At 45.4% G+C, this 17,502-nt stretch overlaps 1 protein-coding gene across 2 annotated transcripts in view; it reads right to left on the reverse strand.

Moving 5' to 3' along the window:
• PDE11A (phosphodiesterase 11A) overlaps positions 1-17,502 on the reverse strand; it is a gene marked incomplete at its 3' end in the record, with an annotated part of 371,638 nt that overhangs the window by 90,604 nt on the left and 263,532 nt on the right. For both annotated transcript variants that reach the window (XM_084800165.1, XM_084800166.1), the window contains exons 11-12: positions 4,523-4,669; positions 3,920-4,027 (exon numbers count right to left, since the gene is read on the reverse strand). In XM_084800165.1, coding sequence (XP_084656291.1) covers positions 3,920-4,027; positions 4,523-4,669 — 255 coding nt within the window. The remainder of the gene's footprint in view (positions 1-3,919; positions 4,028-4,522; positions 4,670-17,502) is intronic.

The following is a 17,502-nucleotide window of genomic DNA, read 5'->3' on the forward strand; positions in this document are numbered from 1 at the left end:
CTGGAAGCTGCTGCCCTGAAAACTAGCTCTCGTGGTGCCTAGCATCTGAAAGTGCTGCGCAAGTTGCAAAGCATAAAAACAATTCACAGTCCTGCCCACCTGGTGAACCTCCCAATGACCAGAGTGCAACGATGGCACTGATATTTTGGAGATAATCAACAGCTGCCTACTTGAACCTGAGTCCCGCTTAAGAGGAGGGAACTCATGCTTGCTACTGCAAACCTAGCCATCTACTTATGGCTAGCCAGGCCATGGACCCTCGAGGGGAACCCAGTATGGCTACTTTCCCAAGCCAGTACAGTCCTAACTGTATTCTAAATCTGTCTCCTTATACTTACGGCCATAGCTCTCACTCTCCATCAAAGAAGTCTTTTGCAGATTACAAGACTCCACAACTGGCAAAAGGCTGGAAACCAACCACAGTGAATACATCTCCAGCACAGGCTTGGGGGTGCCCACCACAGTGAATACATCTACAGCACAGGCTTGGGGGTGCCCAACCACAGTGAATACATCACCTACAGCACAGGCTTGGGGGTGCCCAACCAGTGAATACATTTACAGCACAGCTCCTCCACTCAAGGCTCAGAGAGCATCTTGGGGGAGGGAGGAGGAAGATTGTAAGGGCCATAGCATCAAGACGTCTGCTCTGAGATTGTGCCTTCTGTATATGACAGGGAGGCTGCAGCCATGAAATCGCAACAATGTGGCTACATAGTGACAACACCAGTTGACGTGCTAATATGGATGAGAGAAAGGTCACAAGGCCCTCCTTCTAGATGAAGAGCTACAACCATAATGGCTTATGAGAGAGAGAGAGAGAGAGAGAGAGAGAGAGAGAGAGAGAGAGAGAGAGAGAGAGAGAGAGAGAACACCAGTCTTCTCTAGGGATGAGCTCCCTTACAGGTTATCTACTCCCAAGCGGTCAGCCCTAAACATATGCACATACAAACAACATCAAATGGACTCAGAAAGCTGTCTGTATAATTATAATTAATTACATAATTAAAATTATGCAATTAAAGAAGAGAAGGTCGTGAATTTGAGAGGGAGTGGGGGGGCAAGGGAAGTGTTGGAGGGTGGACAAAAGGAGCGGAAATTATGTAAATACTGTGTTTATATATGAAAGTTTCAAAAACTTAAAAATCAAATTTAAAAAAATGATGCCAAATTGGGAAGGCGAGGAGGTAGGTAGTATATCTGATAGGAGTTAGGAGGGGAAGTGAGAAGTGAATATAATAAAAATACATTGTATGTATGCTTGAAAGTCTTAAAAAAATAATCACAACATTCTGACTTTAAACAGAAGTTCAAGGACATTTTCATCCACATTGCTAGTTTAAGGCCAGCCTGGACTACATGAGACTCCGTCTCAAAAAGAAAAATCGAGATTAATAGAAAATTTGGTTTGGTTTCTAACTTGTCAAACAGAAATAGAATATGTGGTTCCTTGAATGGATACAGAATCTCAAAACAGAGAAGGACCCCAGTGGTCTTCAGAGGTGGTGTCCTCTGCCATAGGCTGAGATCATATGTCGGAAGCAAGCTTTGATGACCGAATCACATGAACTTTATCTACATACTTCAAGCAGTCTTAGCTATCTCCAGAATTACTGCCTTGATTAAAAAAAAAATTCCTGCTTAACCAATTTTTTCCATGATCAAGCTAGAGAAGACGCTTGTGTGAGAGAAAAACAAAAGTTGGCGTCTCAGCCCATTGTGATCCTGCACCAAGTTCAGCAAAACGCTGTGAGCGGAGAGTAATGACTCTTCCAGATGCAGCCGCGGAGTTCTGTGTACAGAGGACTAAACTAATAGCCGCTGACATCTTCTCTCCAAAGGCTGCTTTCTGCCTTTTGCGGCCTCCTGCCCATCTCCCTCAGAGAATGGCAACAGTGCACTCTTCTATTTTTGCAGCGGCATGAATACAAAAACAAAACCCAGACTTTTTCTAGCAGTGACACTCAAGTTGCTGAGCAAACACAAGAGTAATGGCACCCTTAAAATACTCTGACAGGATAATGCCCTCAATCATCGGGGTGGGGGTGGGGTATAGCTGGAAAGCTCAACTTTCCCCCACTTCTTAAGAAGTGTCCAGATTGCTGGTACTACAAAAATGTTCGCTGATGAAAACTGGGTATTTGTTCCTCTTTCTACCTGTGGGTGCACCATGACCCCATGATTGTTGCCAGATGCCTGCTTTCCTAGCGGCTTGTTACAGAAGACCACCTCTACCCTTTCTATCTATAAGGCACAGTCATGAACATATCTATTTCCTTTCTCTGAGCAGTATTTTTATTATTTATTTTGACAATTCCATGAATCCACAGGTTTCTCAAGACAACTAGTTAACAAGTCATTGCCTTCTGTGAGGCAGACTCGTGACCTCCGCACATAGAAACTGTTTCTTGTCTCCTGAGCTCTAGTAAAGTTGAGCAAGATGAAGGTGTTTTTGTTTCCAACCAATGTTGTCCACTGAGCAAGTAAGCCTCATGGGTCAAAGCATTTTCCATCTATAAGTAACATCTAGGCTCTGATGGTGTTCGCGGTAGAAGGAAGGACCAGTCTGGCTTTCCAGGTCAGTCTGCATTATCCTTAAGCAGAGATTGACCCACACAAGTTCCAGAAAGGTAAAAACCTTCTAGTTTCACCCTATTACACACACTTGGGTTTAAGCCAGTCCAACATACACTGTTGAGAGTGACCGAGCTCATGCCGGAAAACAGGTGTGCTGGGCCACGGAGGCTGGGGACACTAGGTGGATGTTGTTGAAGGAATAAGGAATTGTCTCTGTCCTCAGGGGGCTTAGCAGGAAGTGAGGGATTGGGAACTTAAGGCATGCAGGAGAAACACAGCTGTCCTATGTTGGCATTATGGGGGAGGGGAAGCAATTATTGATGTTTTGGGAGAAAAGGCGGAACTTTGTAGAGAAGGGCCATTAGCTAAGTGCCTTAGAGGTTGGGCGGAAGAGTAAGGGGCCGAGCACATGGCGAAGATTTTCATGAAGAGGTAAAATAGACTTTGTTCATTTGGACCAAAAGAAAAAGCATTTTCGCCCACAAGGCCCAGGTTTATCTAAATTGTAAGATGGATACAAAGACAAGGGATGCTTGTATTTATGTTCCAAGAATCCAGAACCCACCATCTGTTGTTTGCATAGCAAATATGTCTATATATGCCCACATGTGTGTACATATCTATTCACATCTATGTTACAAAGCAGCAGAAAACCTAACCTATTTAAGACAGAATACATTCTTCTTGGTCATTTAACAGCGGAAGCAGAAACCAGACCAGCGTTTCTTGCTAGCACATGCGAACAAGCAGAGGGTTTTGTTTTGGTCCTTGCCATCAACACTTCCTTTCAGGGGCCAATCTCAAGGCTTGTTTCTGGCCTGCTGTGCTGCCATTCTTTACAATTACTCTCCTAGCCTTCCTTCTCCTGAGTCCCCCTTTCCCCCTGCCCCCGCCCCAACCCAGGCATTTCCCCAAGCAAATGTTCTTTCAGAATTCCCTCTTCCCATGGGTGATGTTCACAGACCCTGTTGGGTTTTAGCAGCAACCCAATCTTTACCCAGGCATTTCTCTGCCCCGTTGTTCATTTGCATTTCCGCCACAGAGGAATTATGCTGAAAATCCAAGTATTAGGGGGAGGGAGTAAGAACCAGCTTAGCTAAAGAGAACCCTGAAAAGAGGCCCCAGTCTTAATCCCAGGGCTATCTCCCCACTTTAAGGTGTCAATGGCTTTGTAGCTTTAAGACTCAGAAACTGTCAAACATCTACCATCATAAAAAGGACACGTGTGAGTTGCCATGAAATAACCACAGGGCAAAGTTTCAGCGCAATAGAACTCTGTAGGAGAGGACAGGGGGCCCACATGAACGAGAGCCGACCTTCCACCACCGACAAACACACTCACAGTTAGCATGGCAAACATCAGTTGGCACACGTTGAAGGCGTGTCTCCAGTTGTGGTAGAGAACCATCCGGTAGTTTTTCCTCACGGTCAGAAGCCACCTGCATAGGGTCTGAAATGGAAAGGGGAGGGTGTGTGTTAGGGAGTGGTTTGTGTCCTCAGAGGACCACTGCTAACGTGTTGCCAGAAGATGATCAAAACCTTCCACGGAAGGCTGGACAGGCAGCTCGGGGTTAAGCTCTTGTGGCAGATCTAGGTCTGGTTCACAACCATCTGTAGGTCTAGTTGGAGGGTTTCTGGTACCCAATTCTGACCTCCCTGGGCAGCAGGCATGTGTGTGGTGCACACACACACACACACACACATACACGCAGGCAAAAACAATCCTACACATAAACTAAGACAAATCTAATAAAGACATTTTAACAACACAAAGCAGAACCCTAAACTTCCACTAACACCCAGGCAGATTCTCAGGGCATTTCAATGGCTCCAAAGGCAGGGCTCGTCGGCTGCGTTGTGTCTTTGGAAAGCCTTTCCATCACAGTGGCTAAGACACGTTGCCAGGTGTGCTCCTTAGCTCCTCCAACACAGAAGAACATCTTACCTCATAGTCGATTTTAAACTTCTGTACCATTCCCAGCTCCATGAACATCCGGAGAGCAGCTGTGATCATGGCGTCAACGTCAAGGGAGAAGTCATCAAAATGGATGTCATCAATGGCCAGTTCTGACACCAGGGGGATGTTGGCTGCCTACAAAACCAAAAGCCGTAAGCCAAGCCAAGCTCACTAGCTTTACCTAACCCTGCGTCCTGCTCTTTTCTGCTTATCAGTGGCCCACATAAATCAGGCCTGACCTGCACTTACACTCTGATACTGCTAATCTCTATGCTATAAGTGCCTTTTGTTTCTCAGCAGCAAATGCCCAAGAAAATGGAGCAGGGAGGGAGGAGAAGGAAAGCTAATTAGAAGGTAAAATATACACACTGGATCTCGCTACAGAATTCAGAATATACAACTGTCTAGTTTACTGGGACTGTGGCCATACAATATATACTCTGGTGCGTATTGCTACATGCAGAAACATCTGGGTGGCCAGCAGCTATGAATTTTATTTGCTGCTATGCAGACTAGGAGGCGGGAATGCATCATTCTTCCTTGCTTCTTCCATTCTTGTATCCTGTTCCTTGCAAAAATCCTCCACGGTACAGGCGCATTCGCTACATTCAGAAGGGCAGAAGAGGGCAAACAGCTCATCTCTGGTGCAAAATACGCTGCACTGATAAAATAGAGCTGCCTGGAGGGTTAGCGTGGCTTCAGTTACAAGGCAAATTTTACTATACTGTTCAGCAAATATATAGTACAATTCTAGAGCTGGGCATACATATTCAGGGTCCCCAAACACCAGTGTTAGGTGTCCGTCAGCCAGTCATCCTGCACAAACTTAAAAGAGAGGGAAGCCAAATCTCTGGAAATAATTTTTGTGCCGATTTGCTGGGTTTACCACGTCAGTTGGGCCACTCTGCTTGTGTGGGGGGGGTTATTTTATGGCTTTGAAGTTACCAGCGACCATTGTGCATTTGTGGTCCTAGTCTATTCCCTGGGTGTAAATTACCCTGAGAGTAATTTATGCCCTGGAACTACTTTGGCTAAGCAATTAAATCCAGCTCTGGTCACTCCAGGCGTTCCAGAAACCACACAATCAATCCTGCTGCTCCAAGCCTGTGCTTCTCTGCAAAAGTTTACATGCCTGTGCTAAAATACACACACTGGTTACTCCCCACACTAATGGGTGAACAATGAGCAAATCTATGTGTCGGGACAATTAAGCCTTCATGTTGAAGACTTTACTTCCGTTAAGAAATAGCTCCCTCCAGCTTTACCAAGCCTTCTAAATATAGCAATAGGTTTGCAGATACTAGATACCAGAACTAAAATGGTAAGGTCTGTGAAATTCAAACAGGGTGTAAGGCACCTTCTGTGTGTGTGTGTGTGTGTGTGTGTGTGTGTGTGTGTGTGTGTGTGTGTATGCGCGCGCGCGTGTGTTCCTATCAAAGCATTTTGCTTATTTATCTACTTTAAAACCTTTTTATCAAAGTTAGAATGAATTCATATTAGCTTTTTTCTAATAAATGTACAAAAACAATGGGTTTTGTTACGAATGCCACACTTTCATGTCAAGTATTTTGCTCAAAGTCAACTCCTCTCCCGTTACCCACTGTCTTCTCTTGTCTCCCTATTAGACCTGTTCTCCTCCACTAGTAGCCCCACTTCCACTTTAGTGTTACACACACACACACACACACACACACACACTTGTAAATCTGCACCCCACATATGAGCAAAACCACACAATATTTGTCTGCCCGAGTCTAACTTATTTTGTTTAGCATGATGATTATCAGCCCATTCAATCCATTTTATTTATTTATTATTTATGCCTGCTGATTTATTTGCTTTCAGTGAAACAATTTTATTCCTCTTCTGTGGTATTTGTGTGTGTGTGTGTGTGTGTGTGTGCACACACACACACAAGTAGCCCCCAGAGGTTGACATTGTGTCCTTCCCTGTCCTCTCCATCTTACTCTTTTGAGAGAGGGCCTAATACTCAATAAAACTGGGTGAGGAGCTCCATGAGCACCCTACCCCCTGTCTGTGCCTGTCACAGCGCTACAGTTACAGAGCTGTGCAGCTTTTCTGTGGGGCTGGACGTCTGAGCTCAGGCCCCCACTTATCCACGAAGCCATGGCTGAGTCCAGCTTCTGTCTTATTTATGACTGGAAAAAAAAATCCCTCCATGTAATCTTTTATCTTTTTTTTTGTTTTTTGTTTTTTGTTTTGTTTTGTTTTTTGTTTTGTTTTCCGAGACAGGGTCTCTCTGTATAGCCTTGGCTGTCCTGGACTCACTTTGTAGACCAGGCTGGCCTCGAACTCACAGAGATCCACCTGCCTCTGCCTCCCGAGTGCTGGGATTAAAGGCCTGCGCCACCACGCCCTGCCATCTTTTATCCTTGTCTACACAAACCCCATTTGATTTATCTGTTATTCTGCCGACAGGCACGTAGGTTGACTCCATGTCCTGGCTGTTGCTCATAGGGCAGCAATAAGCATGAATGCATGTGGATCTCTGCAGGAGAAAGCACATCAGTGTTGACAGCCAAGCAGCCCCACCATGCGATCACAAACACGTACACACAGTCATAGTCCTCTGGCAAAAAAAAAAAAAAGTTCTTCTCACTTGAAAGCAACCAGTTTCAACACCTAGATTTGTTTTTACATTTAACAGAATAAGGTTGTTGCAATTTTGTTACTTCTTACAATGATTTTGTTTTAAGCATTATCTCCTAAGCTCCCACCATTGAAGATAAAGATCAGTCTGACTCACTCCACCTCTGACAGTAGTAGTGTGCTGCTCTGCTGCCTCAAATGCTAGCCCATTTCATACATACATGCATGCATGAAGGCATGCACGCACATGTACATACATGCATACACTCCTTGTTTTGTTAGGTAATATCCAACAGTTACACCATGATTCCCACCCGCAACATATTCGTAGTTAATTCACACAGTTTACTATGACCACCTGTCAGTGCCTTGATGCCATTTTAAATCTTACAGTAGTAGTTAGAAGTTCTTCAGCCCACACTGACCTCACATGGAACAGAGGCTGGCCTTGAACTCTTGGTCCTTCTGCCTCCACCTCCTAAGTGCTGGCACTAGTGTGTATGTGCCGCACGTCAGGCTAACAGTTGATGCTTACTGTGTGCTTTGTTGTCCATGAGCCACTAATTCAAGCTTCTTGACAATAAACTGAGAGAGAACTTTACTGACGAAAACATTAAATGTCCTTTAAAAACATTAGCTGCTTTGGGCAATCTATGACTTGATTAAGAGATGGCTCCCCCAGGTTCTGGCTTTGACTTCCTGCTCTGACTTCCCTAGATGAGGGACTTGAGCCTGTGACGTCAAGTAAACCCTCTTCTCCCCAAGCTCGTTTTGGTCAGGGTTTTATCACAGCAACAGAGAAGCAGCCAGGCTATCCCCTCACTTCTCTGAAGATGTTTGTGACAGTCCCATTTGACATTTCTTCTCCTTTCCTATTTTTTTTTTATCACCTTTGCTTTGATCTTTGTTCTTATGGTGACAGAAACACATTTGTTAATTTACTCAAAAACTTGAGTAGGTGGTATTATTATTGTATATCGAACCCCTAGAATGTTTTTATCTTACGCAATCACACTGAGCACCACATAATAACCCGTTCTTCTAGCTTTTAGCAACCATTATTATATTTTCTGTGTCCAAGTTTGGTTGTCTTAACTACCTCATACACATGGAGCCATGCAGTGTTTGTCTTCATGTAACTGGTTTGTTTGACCAACACGCTGTGGTATCATATAAGTAGGTGTCTTCCTCCTTGAAGGCATGGGTTGTACACCAACCACACTTCCTGCATCCCTAGATGGCTTAGTGCCTTTTCAATTAGCCATCCTCCAACAAGGGAGTATGAGATACCAGGGGCTTTAGAAATCTTAGAGGTTTTCCTTGAGTGTCTGGTAATCTTTGGTTTCCCAGTCTTGTTTGGAAGCTTCTATTACAGCTTGGTGGTTATCGTGCAGAAGAGCTGGCTGGCCTGTCTTTTCAGGGAATCTACGGAAGGTCAGCCTCCTGTGTCTTTGCTCTTTAGGTTCTTCTGTTCCCTGGAGAATCTTCTGGAGTCTGATTGGGAGCCTGTAGTGGGGTCTGGGGAGCGTCGGTGTGGAGCTGTTTGTTCAGCACCATCTTCAGCCTGCCCTCCACTACACTGATGCCCTGATGCAAAATCCCCCAGCTCTGCCGTATTTAGAGGCTAGCCACCAGCCTCCAGGGAGTGGGTCAGGGGTCCTGGATCCAACTGCCTCCTAGACTTCGGGTTCCCGGCAGCCCGGTTCATTCTCACCTTTGATGCCACTCAGAGCCGACTCTGGAACTGTTGGTAGGGAGGAGTCTATGAGATAACCCTAGCCTTTCCATCTCTGCATACCTAGCTGTTTTGACTTTCTTGGCTTTGCTAAGTTCAATCCTATGTATCCGTCTGTTCTCTAGGTTCTAAAATGTCATTAGTAAGCTCTTTCCTGATTTATTTGGCTTTGAGAATTTGTACCAAATCTCTCTATTACTATTTTAATAGGGTTTGGGAGGGAACAAGAAAGACAGTGTAGTTAAGTGACTGTTTTAACCCATAAATTATCAACAGTTATTGCTTAGTAGCTTTTACCTTTTACATGGCCAGCTAGGGAACTCGGAAGTAAACCAGATTTAGTATCCAGTTGCTTCTAGTACATGTGACTGGCAGCAGCCATGTGTATTGTGCCCATGTGTCCACTGTAATAACCAACAGACGCCACACTGCTTCTCCTCAGGCAGGCTTGAGAACAGCTCTGCTCCCCTCACACTTTTTTTTCAATAGAGAATACCAAGCATGAAAGGTCTGTTGCAATTTGTTCAAATTCAAAGGCAACCGGAAAACTATTTCCTAAAAGACAAAGGCACCATCCAAAATGACACCTCGTCTTCCTGTTCTCAGCAGAAAAGTCGGTTCCTCAGTTGAAACAGGGGGGCTGAGCCTTCTTACCGACTGTCACCAAAGGGGCCTACACAGAAATGAAGGCATCACGGCTGCTCTCCTGGGGGACCCTGTCTTCTGGTTATTAATAGTGTGGCCCTCTGTGCCATTATAAATCTCCTATGCTTCAAAAGCACTAAATTCACTTAATTATCTTAAAAATTAAAGAATATAGGCATTTTTTCATTATGAAATGTTAATGGAAAGGAAATAAGAACATTAGGTTGAGAAATGGAGGGTGACCTCTGGTTCACTGAGACCCAACCTTATTGACCTTGTCTTTCTTCCCTAATAGGTTGATTGATCTGCAGTTAAATCATACAAGTCCATACATCACCCCAAGCCCTGCTATAAACCCTGGCTAGCATGCACAGATGCATAAGACATCTCTCGACTTTCAGGAGTGACTGTGTTTGAGCATTTTAGTAATTATGGGTAGTTTTCTTCCATACTTTCTTTTTCTTTTTCTTTTTTTTAAAGATTTATTTATTTATTTATTTATTTATTTATTTATTTATTTATTTATTATGTGCACAGTACTTTTTCTGCATGTATGGGTACCAGATCTTATTACAGATGGTTGTGAACTACCATGTGGTTGCTGGGAATTGAACTCAGGACCTTTGGAAGAGCAAGCAGTGCTCTCCAACCTTTGAGCCATCTCTCCAGCCCTCCATACTTGCCTGGGTTCAAGAGCAGGTTCTCCATAATGAAGACTGAAAAGTGGAGGTCACCCTGAGGAGATAGGTATGGTGGCCTCACTTGCAGAAGCCTGGAGAACAGCCTTCCATGGGCAAGTTCCGTGTGCTACAGATACATGCCCCACATCCTGCCTGAGGAGCACAGGATGGGACCACGGTTTCCAAGCCTATAATTACTCTAGTCATACGATATTAACAAAACAAATCAAAGTCAATTTCTCAAAGTGTCAGTCTTCAGCCTTTAAATATTTATAAGGTGCCATATCCCTAAATCAAAGAGGAGTGTCACAATCCAAAATAACTACTGAATTAATAGCCAGGAAATAACATTTGGATAAAGAACCATTTAGTTTACTGCAGCAATAAATGAAAGCACAGAATTATGAGCCCTGGGGCTAATTTGAATAATGCTCAAGAAGTGAGACTCTGTGTTTGGGAGTACCTGGTGTTCTCTGACGGGTCCCTCCCTTTGTTTGGATTTTAATAGTTAAGTGCTTATCAAAGGGAGTCATAAACTGCCTGCTCTACAGCTGAAAAGAAAGCTTTACAAAGGAGCCATAAAATGTAAAATACAATCCTGGATCGCTTTGACAAGTGGATACCACAGTTTTGATGCTCAGCACATGGGAAGAAACAACAAAGTGGGTGGCAGGTCAGCCGTGACCATTCAGAGGAAAACAGACCTGTTGCCATTCATCCTGGCCCACTCACACCCTTGCTCCTCTGGACAAGGCAGAGGGAGAGGTCTCAGGCTTCCAGGACTGGCAGAGAGAGGAAGCTGAGCCACAGAGATGCCTTACTGTGTGCTGGGGATGGCTTTTAGTATGTTACAAGCATTAACTCATTGGTTCTTTATAAGCACACTAAGGATATTTAAACTGGGAGATATCTAAAAATCCCATATTACAATGAAGTAACAGAAATAGATGATAAACTTCTCTAAATTTTCAGTGTCATTGGTAAGGGCAGATTTGATTCTGAGCTGTAAACACTGGTTCTGAAACACTGCAGTGCCACCGGAAATGGACCGATGCCAAGCTAAGGGACATTCATTCCTGTCTGGCACAAAGCAACTTGGCCTGTCATAAGCAGCACTTGGGGTTTAGCAGCTGACCCCTGGCTTGGTGGTCCATCTCTTATGGTGACCATCCTGGGCTGCTGTAGCTATGTTGCTGCTGCAACCACTGTGTTAACCAGTTTTCCCCGATGTAACAAAATTCCTGAGAAAACCAACTTAAAGGAGGAAAGACTTACTGGCTCATGCCCCCCAGTTCATTGCTTTTAGACCTGTCACAAGACAGAAACACTGTGCTAGAGGTGGATGGGCCTGGTGGAGAAGGATGTGCATCACATAGCAGCCATGAAGCCAAGGGAGGGAGGGAGGGAGAGAGAATACAAAATACACCATTTAAAGTGCATCCCCAGTAACCCACTTCCTCCAACTGGGCCCCACCTCCTATGACGTCAATAGATCAGCTCACTGCTGTAGTCAGAGCCCTCATTAGACAATCACTTCTCAGCCTGGGATAGCACCTTCAATACACAGACTCTGGAGGCATTATACAGCCGAACTGTAACAAGCCATTGTCATTTGAAAGCACATATCATTTCCCCAAAGAAGAACAGAAGGGACATAGGAATTTTTGATGGCAGAATTTGAGGAGTTAAACTCTACCGTCTTTCTTAGGAAAGATAATAGAACATTTCTTAGATCAGGGCAGACACATTTGCTGGCTAACTGCGGCAGGCTCTACCCAGGGTGCAATGCAAACACATGGTAAACAGTGCAGCCCCTAAGTCTGAGGTCTGTCTGGAGATGTAAAAGAAGTACCCAGTCAGTTTAAATGTGGAAATAAGGGCAATACACTTATTATATCCCCTGGAGAAATATTTTCCATTGGGTGTTGTAGTTTAATCATAAATTGTCATTAAATATTAGCTTTATAAATTTTACTACAATAACCTAAACTTTAAAGAATAGGTTCCTCAATAACAAAAAAGTTTCAGTAAGGCCTGTCCCAAAATGTAAGAGGATGACCCTGCTTCTAAGAGTCACATGATGCTCCAGGACAAAAAGGAGACAGAGGACAGCTGTGGAAAACCCAGAAAGTTCAGAGGCAACAAGAAGAGAGACAGTTGCAGGCTGAGAAACACAGAAGATCATCAGATGTAGGCACTGAGGGGCAAAAAAGAGTTCGTTAGGGGAAGAGGTGGCAGAAGCGATTCTGGGCAGAGGACAAAGCAGGCACAGAAGGCTTCTGGGTGTCTCTGAGGTGACACATGCCAAGTGGTGCAGGCACAGAGGTCCCAAAGACTCTTCGGCTCACAGACATCTAGGGCTTGCTCTACAGAAGTCAGAATCATTGGCTGTAAACTAACTTTAAGCCTTGAGCTCATTCAGGTAAAGGTTACCATTTTTTCCAAACTCCTATCCATGGCTACAGACCATAGTCTGGACTCCTGCCCATGCCAAGACACCACAACAAGCTTTGGTCAACTGTCCGGATACGTCTGCTCCTTCTTCCTGTATCTGAGTTTGGGTGTGGTGTGTGTGTGTGTGTGTGTGTGTGTGTGTGTGTGTGTGTGTGTGTGTGTGTGTGTTTGCAGATTTCCAAGGTTACACAGCTTGTATTTGACTTCAGGGTTTTTGAGCCATGAGTTACAAAGTCCCTAAAGCAGGATGCCAACCCAGCCCAGTCCTCCTAACTCAGGAACCACTGCCCTTAGCTTTCACTGCCACAGCTGCTTTGCCTTCTGCATGCCGTTTCTCTGACTTGTGCTCAGTGAGGCCTTACTGACTTCCCGCCCTATTTGACTTCAGCCTACTGAGCTAGGATCTTCAGGGTTTGCAGCCCCTCTCTACTGTGGGGCCAAAGGATGCTCAGGATTTGAGGTGCCTTCCCTACTCCATGCAGAAGCAGCATGCAGGCCACACAGAGGTGAAGCAACAACTCAAAGGCTCATTCGGTGGCTTGATGGACCAAGGAGAGGGCAGAAAGAGATGAGAAACTTGGGCAGCAACTAAAGGTGAAGCTGTCTAGGAGCATCAGACTCTAGTGAGACATAAGAGCATCAGTGTCTAGAGATGGCTGGACCAGTTCATCAGCCTCTAGGGATGGACCAGAGCAGATGGCTTCACACTCTACCATAAAGTGAAGGCAGGGAATGGTGAAACCTGAACCTCAAGATGACCATTAGATGCTAATGGCAATGTTGGGGTACCCCGAGGGTGCTGGCCTGAGTGTGAACTTGACAGGGGCTCCCCATTCATGGTGTTCACCTTATCTCATGCCAGCTCAGCCATAGCCTGTGCTCCGAGCCACTTCTTTTTACCCTGCTAATTGGTGTCAGGAGCATAACCTGTCACCAGGGATGCAGGAGGCTAGGCGCCCTATAATCACTTTTTAGTGAGATTTCCAGAAGAAATATTTCAATATTTACACATTGTGCATCAAAACTCTCAGCAGAGTCTCTGTCACTTCTGGAACTACACGTCTCAGCTGTTGCTTCTGTATCTTCTTAGGGAAATAGACCTTAGCTTTCCCTGCGTACCTTATGGTTCCTCTGTGAGGGAAGATAAATAAGAACTTACATACTTTTACTTGTAGATCCAGTAAATATTTATGTTGAATTGTGCCATCAAGGGATAGGGTAGGGAGCATTATACAAGAGGTTTCCATTTTTAGGGGTGAATAAAACAGTCACTTGCAGCCGGGCATGGTGGCACACGCCTTTAATCCCAGCACTTGGGAGGCAGGGGCAGGTGGATTGCTGTGAGTTCAAGGCCAGCCTGTTCTACAAAGTGAGTCCAGGACAGCCAAGACTACACAGAAAGACCCTGTATCAAAAACCAAACCAAAACAAAACCAAAAAAAACAAAACAACAACAACAAAAAAACAAAAACAAAAAACCAGTCACTTGCAGTAAAGACTTACTCTATCAGGAAGGTTGTGGGGCTGACTGCTGAGACACAATCCATGTCTTGGGTCCAACCTGGATTTATTCTTGCTGGATGGAGGCATTACTGAGCACACAGGCAAACATCCATGTATATGCTATTATGCACATGCTTGAGTTTTCATCTACCCTTTGACTTCTGTCAGGCATCTATCTTAGCAGCTCATTCTGTCTCACCCAGACTGTTCTTACACACTGACAAACATTTTAATCTTGCACGGGCTGTGTTTTGGTGATATTTGACTTAAGCTGAATAATCTTGCATTTGTTCAGTAAAAATATTCATAAATTTAACACCATTAATGCCTTTAAAACTTGAGAACTGAACTGTACTGTTGACTATTTTTGGAAGTGATGGGTAAAATACATCTCAGAAAAAAAAAACTTTTCCCATCTGATGCATTTATTGGGACATATGGGTAATTGAGACCCGTTAGCGCTGCGCTAAGATCTTGGCTGCGTCTCATTTAATCCTGCAACAAACTCATGGATGAAATTTTGTTTTTAGTCACAATTTAGACTCCTTCCTAGCGTAGATGAAGAAACTGAGATGAAGGAGATATGCAACGTGCTCAAGTTCATCTGCATAGAAAGATTAGGATCCAAACCCACAGCTGGGCGTGGTGGCGCACGCCTTTAATCCCAGCACTCGGGAGGCAGAGGCAGGTGGATCACTGTGAGTTCAAGGCCAGCCTGGTCTACAAAGTGAGTCCAGGACAGCCAAGGCTACACAGAGAAACCCTGTTTCGAAAAACCAAAAAAAAAAAAAAAAAACCAAACCCCCCCCCCCCAAAAAAAAAAAAGAATCCAAACCCACCCCCTCTGCCCCTGCCTTCTGGATGTTTAACCGAGTCTCTCAATTGTCCTTTGTCTTAGACTCATTGTGCTGTGTCACCTCAGTGCTGGCATTACTTCTTGCAGTCTCCCTCATCCAGTTTTAAACATTTTTTGGCCTTTGTCCCTCATCATTTATAATTCCATAAGGAAAGGATTAAGATTCTCAAGTGCCAGCGTTTATGGAAGCCTGGTACTTTTCATAGCTTGGCTCATGCTTAATAAATGTGGACTGCGGGGACTGGAGAGATGGCTCAGAGGTTAAGAGCACTGACTGCTCTTCCAGAGGTCCTGAGTTCAATTCCCAGCAACCACATGGTGCCTCACAACCATCTAGAATTCAATCTAATGCCCTCTTCTGGCCTGGAGGCATATATGCAGGCAGAGCAATAAAAAATAAATTAATTTTAAAAAATGTGGGCTGCTGGTGTGCCAAGCGCACGGCTCCTGTATTTGAATTTGAACTCGTGTTTGCCACTTGCTAAAACTGTGGGCTTGAGCACTTCTCTTCTGATAAAGCCGCAACCACCCCTCACAGTCATTAAAAGGTTTAAATGGGCCAAAATACTTGGCCCAGTGCCAGGCTCACACAGGCCCTCCCTTAGTATCAGGCAGCAGCGTGTTCCCACAGGCCTGGAGGCGGCAAGTCTAAGACCAAGGTGTTGGCCCATTTGGAGTCTCCTGGGGCCTCTCTCCTTGGCGTAGATGGCTGTGCCCCCAGCTGGATTCCTGTGTTTAAGTATCTGTGGTATCTTTTTCTCTTCTCAAAAGGTCACTAGTCGTGCTGGATTAAAGAACTACTCCTCTTACCTCAGTTATGCTTGGTTCTGCTTTAAAGGCCCTACCTCAGTGTTTGCCACACTCTAAAGTCCTGGTTGCAAGAGCCTAGGCATTCCGATTTTAAGGGATGCATAATTTAACCCATGACATGTGGTTATCACTAAGACAGCAAGATGAAGAGTGAAAATCTCTGTCTTCAGAACAACCACATCAGGTCGCACTTAAGCACTCTCTCCCCGGGAGGAAGCCTGCTGGTTATAACTTTAACTGTTCCCCTTCCTGCACCTTAGAGACACCCGGCTAGAAGATCTCTGTCTGCAGCAAAGTGTAGTCTCCCCAGTCTTGGGGGGAAAAACACCCCATGCAGAATCAGGTCTCCAGGGTAACAGTGGAGGGGCATACCACCAACTTCAGTACCTTACAAGGTAAGGTTTGATGGCATCAACCTGTCAAATATGACATCAGCCTCCGTATCCAACTGGGAAAGGAGATGCCCATGTGCAGGGCTGGTGAGAACTGGCTCTTCCACTCAGTACCTTGCTGAGGGAAGATGGAATGCACGCTTGCCACCCTTCGTTCCTATCCGGGTACTTCCATTATTTAGGACATAACTACATAGAAATCCTGCTGAGGAAAGTCCCAAGATGGGAGTTCCTTCTCCGAGGGCCTGGTATCAGCTCCTGTCACCCTCCTGGCTCAGCAGAACACCTCCCTGCGCCCCAGCCTACAACTGCCCTCCGGACTGTGCCCTGGCTGCCTAGAACCCAGGCAGCGCTTCCCAGTGCCTGGGTGCTTCTCAGTGCTGTTGGACTTGTTCCTTCTGCAGCCAGTTCGCCTCTGAGTGTCCCTTGGTGTCATTCACTCCTGTCCGTTCAGTAAATACTTCCTGAAGCCTTCTAGGCTGCCAGGCATGCTGCCAGTTGCTCTGTGTGCACCTTTGTATCGCTCCAGGCAGGGACTTCCTGAAGGGCAGGAGAGGACAGGGGCTCTCTGCTTTCATTTTGATGCAAGCCAGAGGTCTGCCTCTAAATGAGAAGTGAAATCAGTGGACACCCTCTCTGTGGCCCTCAGGCAGCAGGATGCTGGGTTAGGAAGGAGGGGGAGCGGTGTCTCCAGGTTTAAGGAAGGCCTTACTTTTTCACCGGGGGGGGGGGGGGGGGGGGGCATTGAGAAAGTGGCGCCTCCACTCTTCGTGCCCCAGGCTAGAAGAGATGGGGCAGAACCAGAAAGAGAGGAGTGTTAAGGGCCTGGCCCTACTGCCCAGTGAAATTCCCAGGCAGCCAAGGAACAGCAGGTTTTCTTCAACTCCACTGCTTCTTGGGGACTTTGTAAACAGCATGTCCGGATTCGCCTCTGTTTCTATACAGACGGCAAAGTGATGGAAACCCACAGAGAGACTCTTGCTGGAGATGTTTATACTGACGTTTCCTCAGTTTTCTTTTGCGACAAGGAATGGAATAGGGCTGAGGCTTAATACAGATGTTCACTCCAGGCAATTGAGAGAGAGCTTAAACTTTAAATAGAGGCCCCTTGCTGTCTGTTTCTTTTCTCCAAAGCCTCATGGCATCTGGCAGTGAGTGTCACTGGTGGTTAGCCCCATGTAAAAGCGACATGTCCGTGTTGCTGTCCGGGCCTCAGCTGTGAGGGACAGATGAAGAGAGAGAAGATGGGCAGGAGGAGAGAGATTGAGGAATGAAACCAGGCT

The sequence above is a fragment of the Acomys minous genome (assembly GCF_964271855.1).
Source record: "Acomys minous genome assembly, chromosome: 10".
NCBI lineage: Eukaryota > Metazoa > Chordata > Mammalia > Rodentia > Muridae > Acomys > Acomys minous.